This window comes from Salvelinus fontinalis, chromosome 26 (assembly GCF_029448725.1).
Source record: "Salvelinus fontinalis isolate EN_2023a chromosome 26, ASM2944872v1, whole genome shotgun sequence".
Lineage (NCBI taxonomy): Eukaryota > Metazoa > Chordata > Actinopteri > Salmoniformes > Salmonidae > Salvelinus > Salvelinus fontinalis.
In genome coordinates this window covers 47,478,983-47,498,362 of record NC_074690.1, presented here as the reverse complement: position 1 = coordinate 47,498,362, position 19,380 = coordinate 47,478,983, and the positions used below count along the sequence as shown (strand labels likewise).

Genomic DNA, 19,380 nt, shown 5'->3' with positions numbered 1-19,380 from the left:
GTGCCGTCGGAAAGTATTCAGACCCTTTGACTTTTTCCACTTTGTTAGGTTAAAGCCTTATTCTAAAATTGATTAAATAGTTTTTTCCCCCTCAATCTACACAAAACACCTCATGATTACAACACAAAAAACATGTTTTAGATTTTTTTGCTCATTTATAAAAAATGAAATAACATTTACATAAGTATTCAGACCTTTACTCAGTACTTTGTTGAAACACCTTTGGCAGCGATTACAGCCTTAAGTCTTCTTGGGTATGATGCTACAAGCTTGGCACACCTGTATTTGGGAAGTTTCTCCCATTTGTCTCTGCAGATCCTCTCAAGCTCTGTTAGGTTGGTTAGGGAGCGTCGCTGTACAGCAATTTTCAGGTCTCTCCAGAGATGTTCGATCGGGTTCAAGTCCGGGCTCTGGTTGGGTCACTCGAGGACATTCAGAGACTTGTCCAGAAGCCACTCCTGTGTTGTCTTGGCGATGTGCTTAGGGTTGTTATCCTGTTGGAAAGTGAACCTTCACTCCAAAGGTCCTGAGTGCTCTGGAGCAGGTTTTCGTCAATGATCTCTCTGTACTTTGCTCCGTTCATCTTCCCTCTATCCTGACTAGTCTCCCAGTCCATGCCACTGAAAACATCCCCACAGCATGATGCTGCCACCACCATGCTTCACTGTAGGGATGGTGTCAGGTTTCCTCCAGATGTGACGCTTGGCATTCAGGCCAGAGTTGAATCTTGATTTTCATGGTCTGAGGCCTTTTAGCAAACTCCAAGCGGGCTGTCGTGTGCCTTTTACTGACGAGTGTATTCTGTCTGGCCACTCTACCATAAAGGCCTGATTGGTAGAGTGCTGCAGAGACAGTTGTCCTTCTGGAAGGCTCTCCCCTCTCCAGAGTGACCATCAGGTTCTTGGTCACCTCCCTTACCAAGGCCCTTCTCCCCAGATTTCTCAGTTTGGCCGGGCGGCCAGCTCTAGGAAGAGTCTTGGTGGTTCCAAACTTATTCCATTTAAGAATGATGGAGGCCACTGTTTTCTTGGGGACCTTCAATGGTGCATTACTGTTTTGGTACCCTTCCCCAGATCTTTTCATCGACACAATTCTGTCTCGGAGCTCTACGGACAATTCTTTCGACCTCATGGCTTGGTTTTTGCTCTGACATGCACTGTCAACTAGGGGACCTTTGCTACACAGGTGTGCTTTCCAAACAATTTCCAATTAATTGAATTGACCACAGGTGGACTCCAATGAAGTTGTAGAAACATCAAGGATGATCAATGGAAACAGGATGCACCTGAGCTCAATTTAGAGTCTCATAGCAAAGTGTCTGATTACTTATGTGAATACGATATGTTTTTTATTTTCAATACATTTGCAAACATTTTTAAAAACTTACTTTGTCATTATGGGGTATTGTGTATACATTGATGAAAACCTTTCTTATTTTAGCCATTTTAGAATAAGGCTGTAATGTAACAAAATGTGGAAAAAGTCAAGGGGTCTGAGTATTTTCTGAACGCTCTGTAAACATTCTCTAAAATATGTTGTATGAACATTATACAGTAGTGTGTGGGCCTTCTTGTTTCTTCATGGCAATGTAGGCCAGCCCAGAGTCTGTGTTTTTATCCAAGTACATTGGCAGCTGACCTGCTATTGCAGCTAAATAGTATATTACAAAGATCTAACTCCTATAGCTATCAGGATTGGGCTCCTTAACTATGATGACCAACAGTAGATTTGTATTCTCGTCTACCGGGGCTCAGTTACAGCAGCCTATAGAAACATCTGCCGCGATATTTCACTGAACCATAAAGAAGTAATGGAGGGAGAGGCATCTGTGTCATGGACGCATAAACACTCCATTGTAAACTCATTTGTTCAACAGACACTCAATAGTCCCTATCCACAATATATGTAGTCACTCATTAGTGCACACACACCATAGGCAAAGGTTTTGCAATGAAAATGAGAGAGAACAACCAAAAGTTCAGGTAGTCCCTCCCTGTTTTGGTCATCCCCTCCCCCATTTAGTTTCCAGTAAATAAGGCCTGTAACAGTCATTTAAAATAAAAATAAATACAAAATCTCCATTTTTTTAAAGAATATTATTATATTAAATCAAAAGCACAGATATCTCCAAAACTGCAGATCAATTTCAGTATGATTTTAGAAAGTACAGTACAATTAAAGTAGACTTTTTTTTTTTACATGACGTACTTACAACAGTTTCTTTCAAAATGTGACTTACGTTATTTGATTCTCCCGGTGTATCTCGCAATCGACAATGGAATGAAAATGTGCTCTTGATATGCATTTAGGGGTGAATCCTTACTTTTCCTAATCCGGCATTTTCACTTAGTCATGCATTGATGTCAATGGAGAAAATCATAATTCACACCTTTACTGACAGAAAGAACAAGGAGACATGGATAACACATTTTACTGTTAGATTACAGCTATCAAAAGAAAGAAAACAGTAATCTCTCCTTTGTGCCAACCTCGGTCTACCCATCTTCAATATTACAAAAAATCTAGCATATCATCATTGCATTCAAAGTACCAAAAATAGAAGGGGAAGAACAAGTATAAGTTGGTCATATGCTTGGCTCAAGGCAAGACAAACAAGTCCATACTCTTTCAATAAGAGCGTCATCGAGTTTCACGTCAAGAGACAGGTTTTTAAAGGAAGAATGTATGACATATGTGGGACAACCATTTCACAAATATAGAACTCTCAAAATAACAGAAACACACAAAAATGGAGAGGTCCAAATGTCATAATGCATAGCTTCAAACTAGCTGGGTGAAAGCCTGTTTCTGCTCTCTTTCCAACTCCTGGAATTCTCATGTCAAACACTTGCAATGGCTTGACAATGACAGTCATGGAATTGACAAGAGCACAGACGGATCTGGGATCAGGCTTGCTCCAAACTGCTTGCTCCAAACTGGAAAAGACTGAGTATTAGTGATTATTAAGTGGTTTAGAGGAGGGTGCAATATTAGGTCCCAGTACAGTTGTAGAAGGAGTTGGCATGATTGCACAAACAGACTGGCACCCAGACATGTAAAATAACAGGAAGTGGAAAACTGGAAAGTCTGGGGTAAAGAGGACTCGATGGTATAGATCAACAAAGCAAAAATGTTTACATAACACATGGACATTTTTCCTTCCATTTCCAAAACATTACACAGCATTTTAATGGAATTGTCAGTGCATACTAAGGATATGTTCTTGCTGTTAGAACACACAATGTATTATTCCCATGTTATAACAATGTCAGCTGGTGATATGGTGCCACCTAGCTGTCAGACAAGGTTCTGACCAAAAGGACAAACAAAACAGAGGACATACCACAACAAACCAAAAACTTGGTGAAGTTGACTGGTTTTAACTTGACTTCATAAGCCAAGAGATCATCACATAAGGAGTATACTCAAATATGTCAGGGCAGAAGCATACAACTGAAACTGTAAACACCATACCATGACAAATTATTGTTGGAACAACCACCATGACAATGTAGGATTTCTTTATTGATACCAGGGCCCGTATGTATCAAGTGTATCAGAGCAGGAATGCTATTCTAGGATCTGTTTTGCCTTTTAAATCATAACAAATAAGAGGCAGTACCTGATTCTAGATTGGCATTCATATTCTGAGACATTTGTGAACACAGGCCCTAAACCGTAGAACACAAATTAAAGAGTAGAAAAGGATAGAAAGCCAGTTATAAAAAGGTGCAATAATTGTCTAATAGAATTCATATATTATCTAAGGTATGGACAAAGTATCTACCACTCATTACCATAATCCAATCAAATAGATCAGAAATGCCATAATCCAACCAAAATAAAATGCTCGTCTTGTATTGCGAAATAATCACTTGGCACAGACTACACACAGGTTACTGGTAAAGTGCAAGGATTGGAACCTATTTGTCTGTCCACACTGTAACATTGCGGTTTGTACTAGCAGACAGACAGACACGCACCCCTGTTCAGAGATGTCATACAGCTGGGGATAAACCAGATCTCATGAATGGATGTTGTTGCCGTGCTGCCCTGACTGAAAACAAAACACACTATAAGTGCATCTGAAAAGGCAACCTAATTTCTAAGTGTCAACTCTGTACAATATTACATTTCAACAAATTTGACACAATAGTGTTCTAGAGAAGAAACACTGTAGAGCTGGAATGTAGTCCCGGGCCTTGTCTTAAGAGGTAAACCTTCAAGGACATTCGTGTGTGAACGTTCTCAAGCCGGAAGAAAAAAGACCAGGGACTGGCAGTAAACAAGTCAAACAACAGTGGAATAGCTACAGCACAAGAACATTCAGAGAAAGCGGCTTGTTGCAATTCAAGCATCTCATGTTTAGAGTACTGTAGCACTACATGATCGTCTTAAACGGAAAACAGAATGGAATGCAAAATTGAACAAATTGTGTCTTTCTTTTAGTCTGAATAATCAAAGGATTTAGGCATCACTCTTTCCTGAAAGATTGTGCATCTTCAAGGCATATTTCATCATTCATTTAACAACTCTGTTCCATCAAACCAAAAAAAGCCTATCAGAATCTGGATCATGTTAACAATGTGGCTAGGGAGTAAAAATCATCTAAACATCCACATCATGTTCCCTAACCCAAAACCTCTGAGGTTATTCAAGCTACTCTAACAGGGAAGTATGTGGGGCTCCAACTTTGGCAGTTGTGCATCCAGGTGAGTGAGTGTGAAAAATGTGAAAAATGTTATACAGAAGGAAGGAAGAGTCCATCTTTTGTGTGAAATTATATTTGAACAAAGTTTTGAAAAACGAGTGGTTCACCGGTTGATCAGTCTGTCTGAATTCGCGGAGAGAGAAACTCGAGCTTGGTGAGCGAGCTGGAAGAACTGCAGCATCACCAGGTATCATGGGGACGTTGTGAATGGGAGACGTGGAGTAGTCAACCTGCCCTTGAGCATGATGTTTGGAGAGGAGGACAGGGAGGGAGGCAATTCCCAATTCTCTCCCTACCAATTCCCGTTGGTCCTAAGTCTTCAATGTTCAGATCTGTAAGGTGTAAACAATATGGTGGAAGCTCCAACACTAAACTGCTTATCCAAACACTTCAGATGCACAAACATCTAAAAGGTTAGGTCCAAGGGGAAGAGGTTGGGAGCGAATTGGGACAGGTTGAAGAAAATTGGTAGAAGGAGAGGGGGTGCTGGGAGCAAGCACAGTCCAGTTGTGTCCAGCTAGTCAGCGCCCCAGCCAGGGATGGGCAGGCAAGGCCCAAACAGCACCCTATTCTCAACATAGTGTACTACTTTTGACCAGAGCCCTATAGGCCATGGTCAAAAGTAGTGTACTAAATAGGGAATAGGGTTCCATTTAGGATGAAACCTTGGTCTGGTCCTCACAGTAGGGCACAGGGGAAGAAGCGGATCTTCTTCTGGGGCTCAGAGATCTTTACCCCGTGGCTTTTCCCCTGGGGACTATTGCCCTCCTGGAACAAAGACAGTTTATTTAAAACTTTTTTTTTAAATGTTGACATTCTTAATGTTCCTTCTAAAAACCTAAGTCATTGTTGAACTATAATCTATTGTTCATATGGAAAAGTGGAAGAAAGGGAGGTTGAACTCACCAATTTTGTGTCCATCTTCGATTTGATGTCTCGGGCAAGTGTCAAAAAGGCATTTTCCACATTGATATTGGCCTTTGCACTGGTCTCCATGAACTTGATACCATACTCCAACGCCAGCTGAGAAAAGAAGGGAGTAATGCTGACTCTACATCAGGGACGTCAGGATTTATTTTGCCCGTGTCTTCAACGAAGTCTGGAGGTTCGCACTGCCTTGCCGCGGAAAGTTGTGGTGGATAATGCCTCTATCCATCAATTTTGCCATATCTGATGCTTTCTGAAACTGTAGCCTTTGTTCTCCATCGGTTTTGTAATGATTTCAGTGGTTATTACCCGGCTAATGTTACTATTAGGCTTGGGCCGTATGCCATATCCTGGGGTATTTGGAAATAGCCACTGAATGTTTTTTGAATACAGTCAAAACTATTTATCTCAAGTTTTTCAATACATTTTAGGATTTGTAGCTACTTAAGTAAATACCTGCAGTCAACTTGTGCAATACGTTAGGAGATAAAGCAGATAGCATTCTTTAATTCACCGGTCACATTATGAAGCTTATCGTAGTTCACCAGAACAGTTGAGCCAATGAAGTGTTTGCTTGTAAATAGCAAAACGGGAGAAAGTGGTAGCAGGTGAGTCCAGCTGTGTATTGACGGGTCGCATTTTATATTGAAAGTCAGTGTTTTTCTTGCTTCAATAGAGTGATCAGGGGCGTGCAACGGTAGTTCTTTCACATAGAATACATTAGTGCAACACATTCGGCAGAAAATAGCTTCATTTTCATCAGATGACAACAGAATTGCAGCGCTATATGGCTGGCAGCCACACAAATAAATGAGCTTAGAATGAAAAAGCAAGCTCTTTTGGCAAATATGATGCATGGCCATCATATTTCTGTTTTCCATAGAAAGAATGCAGCCAGTTACATTTCCTAATGTATTTCTTAAAGTTAATCTTGCATTTTACAGGAGAAAAGTAGGATACACCTAGAAAAGAACCAGGGAAAAGCAGCTACACATCAGTCAGAGCGTGGTCTGCTGATAGAATGCCTGTTCGTGAATTCTCACCAAAGCGGAGAAGTGCAACTGAAGCAAAAATGTGTCGAGCAGGAATTACAATATGAAGCATTTTAGATCAGCTTTTACAAAACGCAGCCAGATATTCCTTATGCAGTCCCGTTTTTTTTCTGCGTGACAAACACAGAATTCTGTGTTAACTAGCAAGTTAAACTTAGACGCGTTGACTAATCCTGCCCGTTCTGGTCAGAGAAGAGGGGGGGAGTAAAAGGAGACGAGGCATCATATAGTGTTATCTTTCTGCCGTGTTTGAGAAGTCAAAGCCCTTTGGATGAATTATATGTACAGCTGCCACTGCTATCTTGATTTTCTTGTGTTTTTTCTCCTCTCTGTTCTTGGCCCGTCTGCTCCTCCACCCTCTTCTCTAACCAGAACAGGCAGGCCTGTTGCCCTAGACACTCCAGATAGACAGACACAGTGTGTGCACATGCTGCACCAGAGCCAGTACAGTTCTTCCTTCAGACAAGCAGACATTTGGTAGCTCCTACTTATTTATGTATAACTTTATGAGCTGATTGCCTGTCATTACAATTTGTTTATTTTCATTTGATAACATATTTATCAAGCAGTCTCCATGGAAATTCGCTATTACTTGTGCTAATTATGTTAGCATTCTGGTATAGACGACCAATGGTCTTTTTTCGCATTTTTGTCGCCCCCTTGTGTACTAAGCCGGTAATACCGTAAATCCTGGGATGAGAGAAGGATGTATGATGACATGAAAATCTGGATACCGTCAATCCTAGTTACTATCGTCATGTGTGTGTTACTAGTTACTATCGTCATCCTTGTTACTATCGTCAGTTTCTATCTTTTTTTTTTTTTTTTTATGTACCTACACAACATGGCAGGCCACAAGGCGGACCTTGTGTTATAACATGCTCTACGTCAGTGGTCGCCAACCAGTCGATCGCATTGAGCTGTTGCCGGTAGGTGAACTTGATTCAAAAGTCCTGCCCAATCAGATAGCTCAAATCATCGTGGCTACAGAGCTTCCATGACCCTGGCCAGAGCCAAGTTTAATAGGCTACTAACCTGCGTAAGATTGAACAACTTTTAAAACCATGACTACAGAGACTGTCAACGAATTCAGCAAAGAGCTGCTGTTTTTATGAGTGAGTTCATGTTTAAGTTCATATTCAGGACTGTCACAGTTTTTATTCAACACTATTACAAAACGCGCTTCTTCGTACTTCCGCTCGGGCTGCAGCTGCAATGAATGAGTAGCCAAGAATTGATAGCCTTGTGTTTAATTATTATTAGCAGCTCGTCATGTCGATTTTAATAATTAGGAATATTTCACTTTCTCTGGTCATAGGAACAACAGGAATTTGTGCATGAGGCAGATGCGGTGCGACTCGAGTTTCACCATCAGGTGGAAGACAGTGTCCCTTCTCTCTGGTCAGTCTCACCGGAGGGAAGGAAGGAGAGAGCAAGGACCGTGAGAAGCGGTTGGCAAAAATAATTTTGAACGGGCATCCAATTCGGAAACTCAGCTTGCTTTTTGACTGCAAAAGTGATCTTGACTGAGAAAAGGTTGGTGACCACTGCTCTACATCCTCCAAGCCATTTAGGCTGTACAGTAACAACCAGAAGAACTGAAATTGTGATTCATTACATGATTGCAGCAAAACTCACCTTCTCTCCTCTTTCTTTGGACACCTGCCGTTTGTCATTGATGTCACATTTGTTACCAAGGACCATCTTCTCAACATCAGCCGATGCATGCTATAGAGAAGACAAAAGTGGTTTAATACTAGGATACAAATACTACATACTGTTGACTTTGACAGATTAAACTAGAGAACTAATAGTCAGTCAGTATCTGGGTCGTATTTAGAATAGAATATCATACAATAGAAATGTAAGCAAACATACCTCCTCTATGTTACGTATCCAGTTCTTGATGTTTTCAAAGGACTTTTCATTGGTGATGTCGTAGACTAGCATGATACCCTGCAGAGAGATGCAAGACAATGAAACGTCAGAGGATGGAAAACCGGAAATAAAATCTTCAATGTTGAGTCAATGCCTCGAGGAAGAAGAAAGATGTGTTTACCCACCATTGCTCCTCTATAGTATGCTGTTGTGATTGTTCGAAAACGCTCCTGTCCTGCTGTGTCCCTGCAAAAGACACATCAGAGGACAACAATCAGCTGAATTACATGGACATTATTCATATCCTCCAGGATAGTTACCTAGCTATACAACGCTCATTCTCTCTGTATGGGCTCCAAGTGGCACAGTGATCTAAGACACTGCATCTCAGGGCTAGAGGCGTCACTACTGACAACCTGGTTCGAATCCAGACTGTATCACAACCGGCCGTGATTGGGAGTCCCATAGGGATTGGCCAGCGTCGTCTGAATTTGGCCGGTGTAGGCCATCATTGTAAATATGAATTTGTTCTTCACTGACTTGGCTTGTTAAATAAATAAATAGAAATAACTGCAAGGAAAAATCCTTTGTGGCGTAGCCTAAGCCTACCCCTTCTCATTCTCTCTGTATGAAAAGCAGTCGACGCTCAAGGAGAAGTGCATGAAAAGGACACAACTTACCATATCTGTAACTTTATCTTCTTGCCATCTAGTTCTATTGTTCTAATTTTAAAGTCAATTCCTACAGGAGAATAATAAGAGGGGCAGGGAATATGAAATTAGATACTATTGTGCTTAATGGCTAGGTATGACTCATCTCTAGTAGCATACAGTTACATCTACAACTTCCTATACAATAAAAAAGGTAAACGGTTCATGTTTATGATATGTGGCATCAACAGCATCCAGGGTAAACTAGCCGAATTCTTAACTAGCTGGATAATACGCCATGAATTGTGTTCTGCACAAGCCCACTTCACAGAAGAAGCTCTCTAACGGAAATATGCAAATACATGTTACTGCCCACTATGTTTCATTTTCTCCCGCTATAAACGACACAGATTAACTATCTTGAGTAAGTTAGAAATATATTTGACCCGTAGCTACACTAACATTTGGATTTAGCTGGCGGATTTAAAGATAGCTGATGTTATCTACTGGCGCTAACAATTAGTAAACTACAGAAAGTTCATAAAGTAAAAAAAACAGGCTAACAATCTACAGTATCTACTTAAATTTAACTAGCTAGCTGTAAAGCTAATGATAGCTTAAATGTTTGGATAAGATATAGCTATGTACTACAGATAACGTCAATGGCATTGTAACTTTACACTTTAATCAATGTGATTATAGAACGTTAGCTACCTAACTTTATTTAGTCCGTTACTCAATAATCAAAGGCTAATAAGCTAGCTGCTTTATGTGGTGATGAGACGTTTTGTAAACATGAAATTGTGTGGCTAACCAAAGTCAGACCTACCTATGGTGGAGATGAATGTGGAGTTAAATGCATCCTCTGAGAACCTGAACAACACGCATGTCTTCCCGACACCAGAATCTCCGATTAACAGTAATTTAAACAAATAATCGTATGTCTTCGCCATACTTGATATTGTGGAAATCCCACCCGCTGTGAAGCCGGCAAGGATAAATAAGTAGTTCCGGGTCACGGACGTTTCTTCTTCTTAAGGTTTTATTTATTTCTATTTAACTAGAAAAGTCGGTCAAGAACAAATTCTTATTTACAATGACATCCCCCAAAAAAGGGTATTGTCGCCACCTACTGTTTGGGGTGAAAGCAGATACTTTTCTTTTTATATAAAGAAATATATACACTACCATTCAAACGTTTGGGGTCACTTATAAATGTCATTGTTTTTGAAAGAAAGGCATTTTTTTTGTCCATTAAAATAACTTCAAATTGATCAGAAATACAGTGTAGACATTGTTAATGTTGTAAATGACTATTGAAGCTGGAAACGGCTGATTTTTAATGGTGTATCTACATAGACTTACAGAGGTCCATCATTAGCAAGCATCACTCCTGTGTTCCAATGGCACGTTGTGTTAGCTAATCCAAGTTTATCATTTTAAAAGGCTAATTGATCATTAGAAAACCTTTTTGAAATTATGTTAGCACAGCAGAAAACTGTTGTCCTGATTTAAAAAGCGATAAAACTGTCCTTCTTTAGACTAGTTGAGTGTCTGGAGCATCAGCATTTGTGGGTTCAATTACAGGCTCAAAATGGCCAGAAACAAAACCTTTCTTCTGAAACTCGCCACTCAATTCTTGCTCTGAGAAGTGAAGGCTATTCCATGCGAGAAATTGCCAAGAAACTGAAGATCTCGTACAACGCTGTGTATTACTCCCTTCACAGAACAGTGCAAACTGACTCTAACCAGAATAGAAAGTGGAGTGGGAGGCCACGGTGCACAACTGAGCAAGAGGACAAGTACATTAGAGTGTCTAGTTTGAGAAACAGACGCTTCACAAGTCCTCAGCTGGCAGCTTCATTAAATAGTACCCACAAAACACCAGTCTCAACGTCAACAATGAAGAGGCAACTCCGGAATGCTGGCCCCAGTGATGGGTAGGGCAGACCGCACTACCCTCTGGAAAGCCCTGTGATTGCGGTCGGTGCAGTTGCCGTACCAGGTGGTGATACAGCCCGACAGGATACTCTCAATTGTGCATCTGTAAAAGTTTGTGAGGGTCTCAGGGGCCAAGTCAAATTTCTTCAGCTTCCTAAGGTTGAAGAGGCGCTGTTGCGCCTTATTCACCACACTGTCTGTGTGGGTGGACCATTTCAGATTGTCAGTGATGTGTACGCAGAGGAACTTGAAGCTTTTCACCTTCTCCACTACAGTCCCGTTCGATGTGGATAGGGGCATGCTCCCTCTGCTGTTTCCTGAAGTCCACTATCAGCTCCTTAGTTTTGTTGACGTTGAGGGAGAGGTTATTTTCCTGGCACCACTCAGCCAAGGCCCTCACCTCCTCCCTGTAGGCTGTCTTGTCATTGTTGGTAATCAGGCCTATTACTGCTGTGTCATCTGTAAACTTGATGATTGAGTGTGAGGCGTGCGTGGCCACGCAGTCATGGGTGAACAGGGAGTAAAGGAGGGGGCTGAGCACACATCCTTGTGGGGCTCCTGTGTTGAGGATCAGCGAAGTGGAGGTGTTGTTTCCTGCCTTTACCACTTGGAGGTGTCTCATCAGGAAGTCCAGGACCCAGTTGCACAGGGCGGGGTTCAGACCCAGAGCTCCGAGCTTAATGATGAGCTTGGAGGGTACTATGGTGTTGAAGGCTGAGCTATAGTCAATAAACAGCATTCTTACATAGGTATTCTTCTTATCCAGATGTGATAGGGCAGTGAGCTGTGCGATGGCAATTGCATTGTCTGTGGATCTATTGGGGCGGTATGCAAATTGCAGTGGGTCTAGAGCAGGCCTGGACAATTCACATCCTCGGGGGCCTGATTGGTGTCACACTTCATTATAAACTGAAGATCACACTTTCATTATAAACTGAAGATCATGATTAGTTGATTATTGGAGTCAGGTGTGTTAGCTGGGACTGGGGCAAAAGTGTGACACCAATCAGGCCCCCGAGGACTGGAGTTGCCCAGGTCTGGGCTATAGTGTCAGGTAATGTAGAGGTGATATTATATCTGTTTGGGCTTCTCCCAGTCAATTTGCAGTCTACAAATTATTTGTCATTATGTTCCTGCCCCCTGACATCCGCACAATAAAAAATCAGCCCGGCTTAATCTAGTTGATGATCCCTGCCTTAAATGGTTGAGCATTTTGAAATGTCCTATTAGTCTGTTTCGCCCTGTAGTCACTGCCAGTTGGGAAGCCTTTGTTAATGCCTCTAGAAATGCAAGTGATATGAAACACAAAATATGAATTGATGTGTTGTAATGTGTAAACACTATACCAAGCACCAACCTGCTTGCACCAATCCCATGTAATTACGGTAAGTACCGTGAAATACACACATTTCATTCATCCATTCATTCATTCCGATTACAATAGCATTTACTTTTTACAATATGATAAAGTCCATTTTATGGTATTGTACTGTGTGTCATTACACAGTAGTAGCTTTGATACTGTATTTATATTACAGTAGGTGTACTGTAATATGAAATACAGAATGTTGGTTATGTCACGTCTTTCTGGGGAGGCAGCTGAGTTCAGCCTTGTGAGGGTTAGGTGTCAGTGGATACTTTTATGGCCAAGGCTGTGGATCCGTAGTTAACCTCCCTTTCCTGCCCCCGTCCCCCCAAACAGCAAGCAAATGCAGGTGTAGAAGCACGGTGGCTAGGAAAAACTCCCTAGAAAGGCCAAAACCTAAGACGAAACCTAGAGAGGAACCAGGCTATGAGGGGTGGCCAGTCCTCTTCTGGCTGTGCCGGGTGGAGATTATAACAGAACATGGCCAAGACGTTCAAATGTTCATAAATGACCAGCATGGTCAAATAATAATAATCACAGTAGTTGTCGAGGGTGCAACAGGTCAGCACCTGAGGAAATGCCAGTTGGCTTTTCATAGCCTATCATTGAGAGTATCTCTACCTCTCCTGCTGTCTCTAGAGAGTTGAAAACAGCAGGGCTTGATTGGTTTTCTGAGCGCCGTACTCAGATTATTGCATGGTTTGCTTTTCCATAAAGTTTTTAAAAAATCTGACACAGCGGTTGCATTAAGGAGAAGTATATATTCTGTGAATAACACTTGTATCTTTTATCAATGTTTATTATGAGTATTTCTGTAAATTGATGTGGCTCTGTGCAAATTCACGGCATATTTTGCAGGCAAAGCCAAATGTAAACTGAGGTTTTTGGATATAAATATGAACTTGGTCGAACAAAACATACACGTATTGTGTAACATGTTGTCCCGGGAGTGTCGTCTGAAGAAGAATACCAAAGGTTAGTGATGCATTTTATCTCTATTTCTGCTTTTGTGACTCCTCTCTTTGGTTGGAAAATCGCTGTATTCTTTCTGTGACTATAATGATATGTTCTGCTTTCGCCGAAAAGCCTTTTTGAAATCGCACACTGTGGTTGGATTAACGAGAATTGTATCTTTAAAATGGTGTTTAATACTTGTATGTTTGAGAAATTTGAATTATGAGATTTCTGTTGATTGAATTTGGCGCCCTGCAATTTCATTGGCTGTTGGCGACAGGTTAATCTGGGCCTGTTCGGCCCTCCTTGTCCTATAGTCCTTGATCAACTCCTTTGTCTTGCTCACATTGACTTAGAGTTTGTTGTCTCTGACCTCCCTAGTGGCTGTCTCATAGTTGTCGGTGATCAGGCCTACCACTGTTGTGTCGCCAGCAAACTTAATGATGCTGTTGGAGTCGTGCTTGACCATGCAGTCGTGGGTGAACAGGGAGTACAAGAGAAGAGGGCCCCCGTGTTGAGGATCAGCGTGGCAGAAGTGTTGTTGCCTACCTTTAGCACCTGGGGCGGCACGTCAGGAAGGCCAGGATCCACTTACAGAGGGAGGTGTTTAGTCCCAGGGTCCTTAGCTTAGTGATGAATTTTGTGAGCACTATGGTGTTCAATGCTGAGCTGTAGTCAATGAACAGTATTCTCACATAGGTATTCCTTTTGTTCAGGTGGGAAAGGGCAGTGTAGAGTGCAATTGAGATTGCGTCATCTGCCTCCCGGGTGGCGCAGTGGTCTAGGGCACTGCATCGCAGTGCTAACTGCGCCACCAGAGTCTCTGGGTTCGCGACCAGGCTTTGTCGCAGCCGGCCGCGACCGGGAGGTCCGTGGGGCGACGCACAATTGGCATAGCGTCGTCCGGGGTAGGGAGGGTTTGGCCGGTAGGGATATCCTTGTCTCATCGCGCTCCAGCGACTCCTGTGGCGGGCCGGGCGCAGTGCGCGCCAACCAAGGGGGGCCAGGTACACGGTGTTTCCCCCGACACATTGGTGCGGCTGGCTTCCGGGTTGGAGGCGGGCTGTGTTAAGAAGCAGTACGGCTGGTTGGGTTGTGCTTCGGAGGACGCATGGCTTTCGACCTTCGTCTCTCCCGTGCCCGTACGGGAGTTGTAGCGATGAGACAAGGTAGTAATTACTAGCGATTGGATACCACGAAAATTGGGGAGAAAATGGGATAAAAAATAAAAAAATAAAAAAAGAGATTGCGTCATCTGTGGATCTGTTGCGGCGGTATGCGAATTGGAGTGGGTCTAGTGTTTTCAGCATGATGGTGTTGATGTGAGCCATGACCAGTCTTTCAAAGCACTTCATGGCTACCGACGTGAGTGCTACGGGGCGGTAATCATTTAGGCAGGTTACCTTCACTTTCTTGGGCACAGGGACTATCGTGGTCTGTTGAAATATGCCAAGTTAAATGACTTGCCTAGTTAAATAAAGGTTAAATATATGTATATTTTTTTATAAACATTTAGGTATTACAGACTTGGTCAGGGAGAGGCTGAAAATGTCAGTGAAGACACCAACTGAAGGCCAGTTGGTCCGCGCATGCTTTGAGTACACGTCCTGGTAATCCGTCTAGCCCCGCAGCTTGGTGAATGTTGACCTGTTTAAAAGTCTTGCTCACAAGGCTATGGAGAGCGTGATCACATCCGGAACAGCTGGTGCTCTCGTGCATGCTTCAGTGATTCAATCTTATTCCTGTATTGACGCTTTGCCTGTTTAATGGTTTGTCAGAGGGCACAGTGGGATTTCTTATGTGTCTGGATTAGTGTCCTGCTCCTTGAAAGCGAAAGCGCTGGCCCTTAGCTCCTTGCGGACGCTGCCTGTAATCCATGGCTTCTGGTTGCGAAATGTATGTACGGTCATTGTGGGGACGATGTTGTCAATGCACTTGTTAATGAAGTCGGTGACTGAGGTGTTATACTCCTCAGTGCCATTGGATAAATCACGGAACATATTCCAGTCTCTGCTAGCAAAACGGTCCTGTAGCGTAGCATCTGCTTCATCTGACCGCTTCCATATCAACTGAGTCACTGGTACTTCCTGCTTTAGTTGTTGCTTGTACGTAGTACTCAGGAGGATAGAATTCTGGTCAGATTTGCGGTGGTAAATAGATGGCTACAAATAATATAGATGAGAACTCTCTTGGTAGATAGTGTGGTCTACAGCTTATCATGATGTTTTCTACCTCAGGCGAGCAATACCTTGAGACTTCTTCAATATTAGACATCACGCACCTGCAGTTGTTGACAAATAGACACACACCCCTGCCCCTCCTCTTACCAGATGTAGCTGCTCTGTCCTGCCGATGCACCGACAAACCAGCCAGCTCTATATTATCCGTGTCGTCGTTCAGCCACGTCTCGGTGAAGCATAAGATAGTACCGTTTTTAATGTCCTGTTGGTAGGATAGTCTTAATCGTAGATCGTCCAGTTTGTTTTCTAATGATTGCATGTTGGACAATAAAACAAAGGGAAGTGGTGATTTACCTACTCATCTGCACATTTTTACAAGTCACCCTACCCTCCTACCTCTTTTTCTCTGTCTTTTCTTTATGCTGATGATGGGGATTTGGGCCTTGTCTTGACAAAGCGGTATATCCTTCGCGTCAGACTCATTAAAGAAAAAATATTTGTCCAGTTCGAGGTGATCCGGTGTCATCTCATCTCGGGTATCGGAGGGTATTCAGGGGATCAGGTTCTCCTCTGATACACAACGTGGCACCTCCTGGTACTGATACTGTCACCCACGCACTCACATACACACAATATGCACACACACACACACACACACACACACACACACACACACACACACACACACACACACACACACACACACACACACACACACACACACACACGAGAGGCCTAAGTGGCTGACCTCAAAAACATGTCTTGTTGTACTAGCCTCACACTAGACTAGTAAACACTTTGGGCACTAAGAAGGATGAATGGGTCACATTCTTTCACTTGTTTCTTTGTTACTTCGCCAATGTTTGGCATGACAATGGCCAAAGGAGTTCCCAATAGAGTACAAACATAATAACAATATCTAGGTGTAAAGGACATCTTGCTTTCTTAGCGAGTACCACTGTGTAAAGCTGCTTGCATAGCAAGTACCACTTCCTCCAGAGTCAACCCATACCTGGCGCGAACTCAGGAACTCTGCCCCAAACACACGTGAAGCGTCTTAGCCGATCGTACCACCCGAAAAGCTAGCTAGTGACGTGACGCAAACGGGACACTTAAGACTGAGGAGTAAGTTTCACACATCCCCATGTTCTACATTCACCCCTCAAGTTTACTCAACAGCAACCCCAGCGCAACTGTAGATCTAAGTAACTAGGCATCACTGTAAAAGACGTCATGCTGCTTGCTTGGCAAGTACCACTTCCTCCCGATTCGGCCCATACCTGGCACAGACTAGGGTTCTCTGTCTAACAAACACACGTGACCCCACTTCTCCAGCGTCTTAGCCAAAGATTCTTGAGGACAGTCATTTGTGCTAACAAGGCAGGAGGAGGAATTGGTACTTGGTAAGCAAGCAGTAATATTGTTATGGGTGTAAGATGGCACAGTGATGCCATCTGTTGGTAAATGTTCATTACTGCAACTCATGTGTTTATACCGGGGTGCTTGAGATACCCGGATGTATTGTGATGTACAGAACAAGGCTGGTTACTCGCATGAATGTCTCTGTCTCGTCATTTAACATTCAAACATGGTGTCAGAAGATGGATAACTAGCCATGCTTTCCGCAAATTAGAGTCACCTGTTCTGGTTTACCAAACAAATGCTTATTTGAGTAAAATTTTGCCGGAATTGGCCTTAGCTAGAGTGAGTTTGCTAGTTAGCTTCAGTGTTGTTAGCACCGGTTAGACATGGCAGCGAACATTCCCCTTCCCGCTGTTATGAAGCTCAGCGGGGATTGGAACACGAACTGGGATATGTTTAGAGGTGAATGGGAGGACTATGCGCTAGCAACGGGACTTCTGGAAAAGAACGATGAGGTAGTGGCTGCCACTTTGAGGACTATAATGGGAACTGAATGCCGACACGTATACAAACACAACCTGAACCTAATAGCAGTTCAGCAAGGTAACGCTATAGCTATTCTTGATGCTCTTGAGCATTACTTTAAGCCAGCAAAGAACGTAATTTACGAGCGTTATGTGTTCGGTTGTTGCAAACAGGAGGACGGGGAGTCCATTGACAGCTTTGTCACTAGGTTAAGGGAAAAGACAGCTACATGTGACTATGGTGCTTTAAGAGATGAACTGATCAGAGATAAGATTGTGCTTGGCATAACTGATGAGGGCACCCGCAGACGTTTGCTGAGAGAACGTGACCTGACGCTGGTCTTGGCAGTGGAGACATGCCGTGCAGCAGAGCTTACTGATATACGGATAAGGTCCATGGAGCTCGAAAGGCAACATATGGACAATGTCAATGCCACATTCAGGCAGCCATTAAAGAAATTCCCCTTTGCCACAGCTAATGCTAATACTACAGCCAACTCTGCAGTAGACAACCCCAATACATGCCGATTTTGTGGCATTTCTCATGGACGAGGAAAAGAACACTGCCCAGCCTATGAAAAAATATGCAAATCCTGTGGTACAGCTAATCACTTTGCAAGGGTCTGCATGAAAAGCAAGAGAAAGGAGGGTGAAGTGCACTCCATTGAAACAAACCCAGATGAAGGGAACAACAGCACAGACTAGGTATATGCTAGCGAGTGCATAGGGGCAGTGAAGGCAAAAGGAAAAAAGTGGTTCGTCACTCTGCTACTTAATAATAAACCACAGCAATGCCAGATAGATTCAGGGGCCACATGCAACGTTATGAGCCTTAAAGATAAAAGGAGGCTCGCGCCCAGAGACAATCTCACACAGAGTAGCACCAAGCTGAAACTGTATTCAGGCCAGTTCATGACCTCTTTAGGCCTGTTTGTGACAGAGTGTGTTTTACGTGGCTAGAAAGACACGCTTGAGTTTGAAATAGTTGAGGCTAGTCAACAGCCATTACTGTCAGGTTCTACATGCGAGCGCCTTGGGCTTATTAACTTTACCATCCCAGCTGATCTTAACATTATAGACAAAGAAACAGCACGAGCTGTTGATGGGACTCAGTGGTGTGGAACCCATAGAGGATGACATCCTCTTAGTGGGCTGTGGGGACAGTGATGAGGAGGCAGAATGTGACCATGACGCCAAGTTGCTGGCACTGATGGTCAGATGCAGACAGGTCAAGCTGAGGCTAAGCATAAAAAAGCTTCAGTTTAAAGTGCCAGAGGTCTGCTTTCATGGGCACATCTTGTCCTCTACCGGATTGAAGGCGGATCCTGAAAAAGTGAAGGCTGTCTTGGAAATGGCCCACCCATCTGACGTGAATGAAGGGAGTGCAGCGCTTCGTCGGATTCGTCACTTACCTGGCCAAAGTCCTACAGCGGCTCTCTGAAGTGTGTGAGCCACTAAGGAGGCTCATGGACAAGGACGCCATCTGGCATTGGCTCCCAAAACATGACGCAGTGGTGAGGGAAATAAAAAAAACTGGTCACCCAGACACCTGTACTGCGATACTACAATGTGTCAAAACCTGTCATGATTCAGAGTGACTCAAGCCAGTATGGACTTGGCTGTTGCCTCATGCAGGAGGGCCAGCCTGTGGCATTCGCCTCTAGGGCACTCACCCTGACAGAGCACAACTATTCCCAGATAGAGGAGGAGTGCCTCAGCATTGTGTTTGCATGCCAACGCTTCCACAATTACCTGTACGGGGGCGACAATATTACAGCAGAGACAGATCACAAGCCCCTTATTGCTATATTCAGCAAGCCTCTTCTGAATGCCCC

General features: G+C 43.2%; 1 protein-coding gene across 1 annotated transcript; it reads right to left on the bottom strand.

Annotated features, from left to right (window-relative positions):
* Nucleotides 1-2,140: 2,140 nt before the first annotated feature.
* LOC129824483 (ras-related protein Rab-8A-like) lies at nt 2,141-10,229 on the bottom strand. The gene is made up of 7 exons (XM_055884187.1): nt 10,048-10,229; nt 9,249-9,309; nt 8,754-8,814; nt 8,569-8,646; nt 8,329-8,418; nt 5,618-5,734; nt 2,141-5,479 (listed from the first exon to the last, which is right to left on the bottom strand). The coding sequence occupies exons 1-7, from the start codon at nt 10,169-10,171 to the stop codon at nt 5,390-5,392; spliced, it is 621 nt and encodes a 206-aa protein (XP_055740162.1). The 5' UTR covers nt 10,172-10,229; the 3' UTR covers nt 2,141-5,389.
* Nucleotides 10,230-19,380: the final 9,151 nt, after the last annotated feature.

Excerpts from the sequence above, each read along its gene's own strand:
- LOC129824483 (XM_055884187.1), bottom strand. The coding sequence starts at position 10,171 with ATGGCGAAGACATACGATTATTTGTTTAAATTACTGTTAATCGGAGAT. Across the intron at positions 8,419-8,568 it reads GGATACGTAACATAGAGGAG|CATGCATCGGCTGATGTTGA; the intron begins GTATGTTTGCTT and ends TCTTCTCTATAG. Across the intron at positions 5,480-5,617 it reads CGAAGATGGACACAAAATTG|GAGGGCAATAGTCCCCAGGG; the intron begins GTGAGTTCAACC and ends TCTTTGTTCCAG.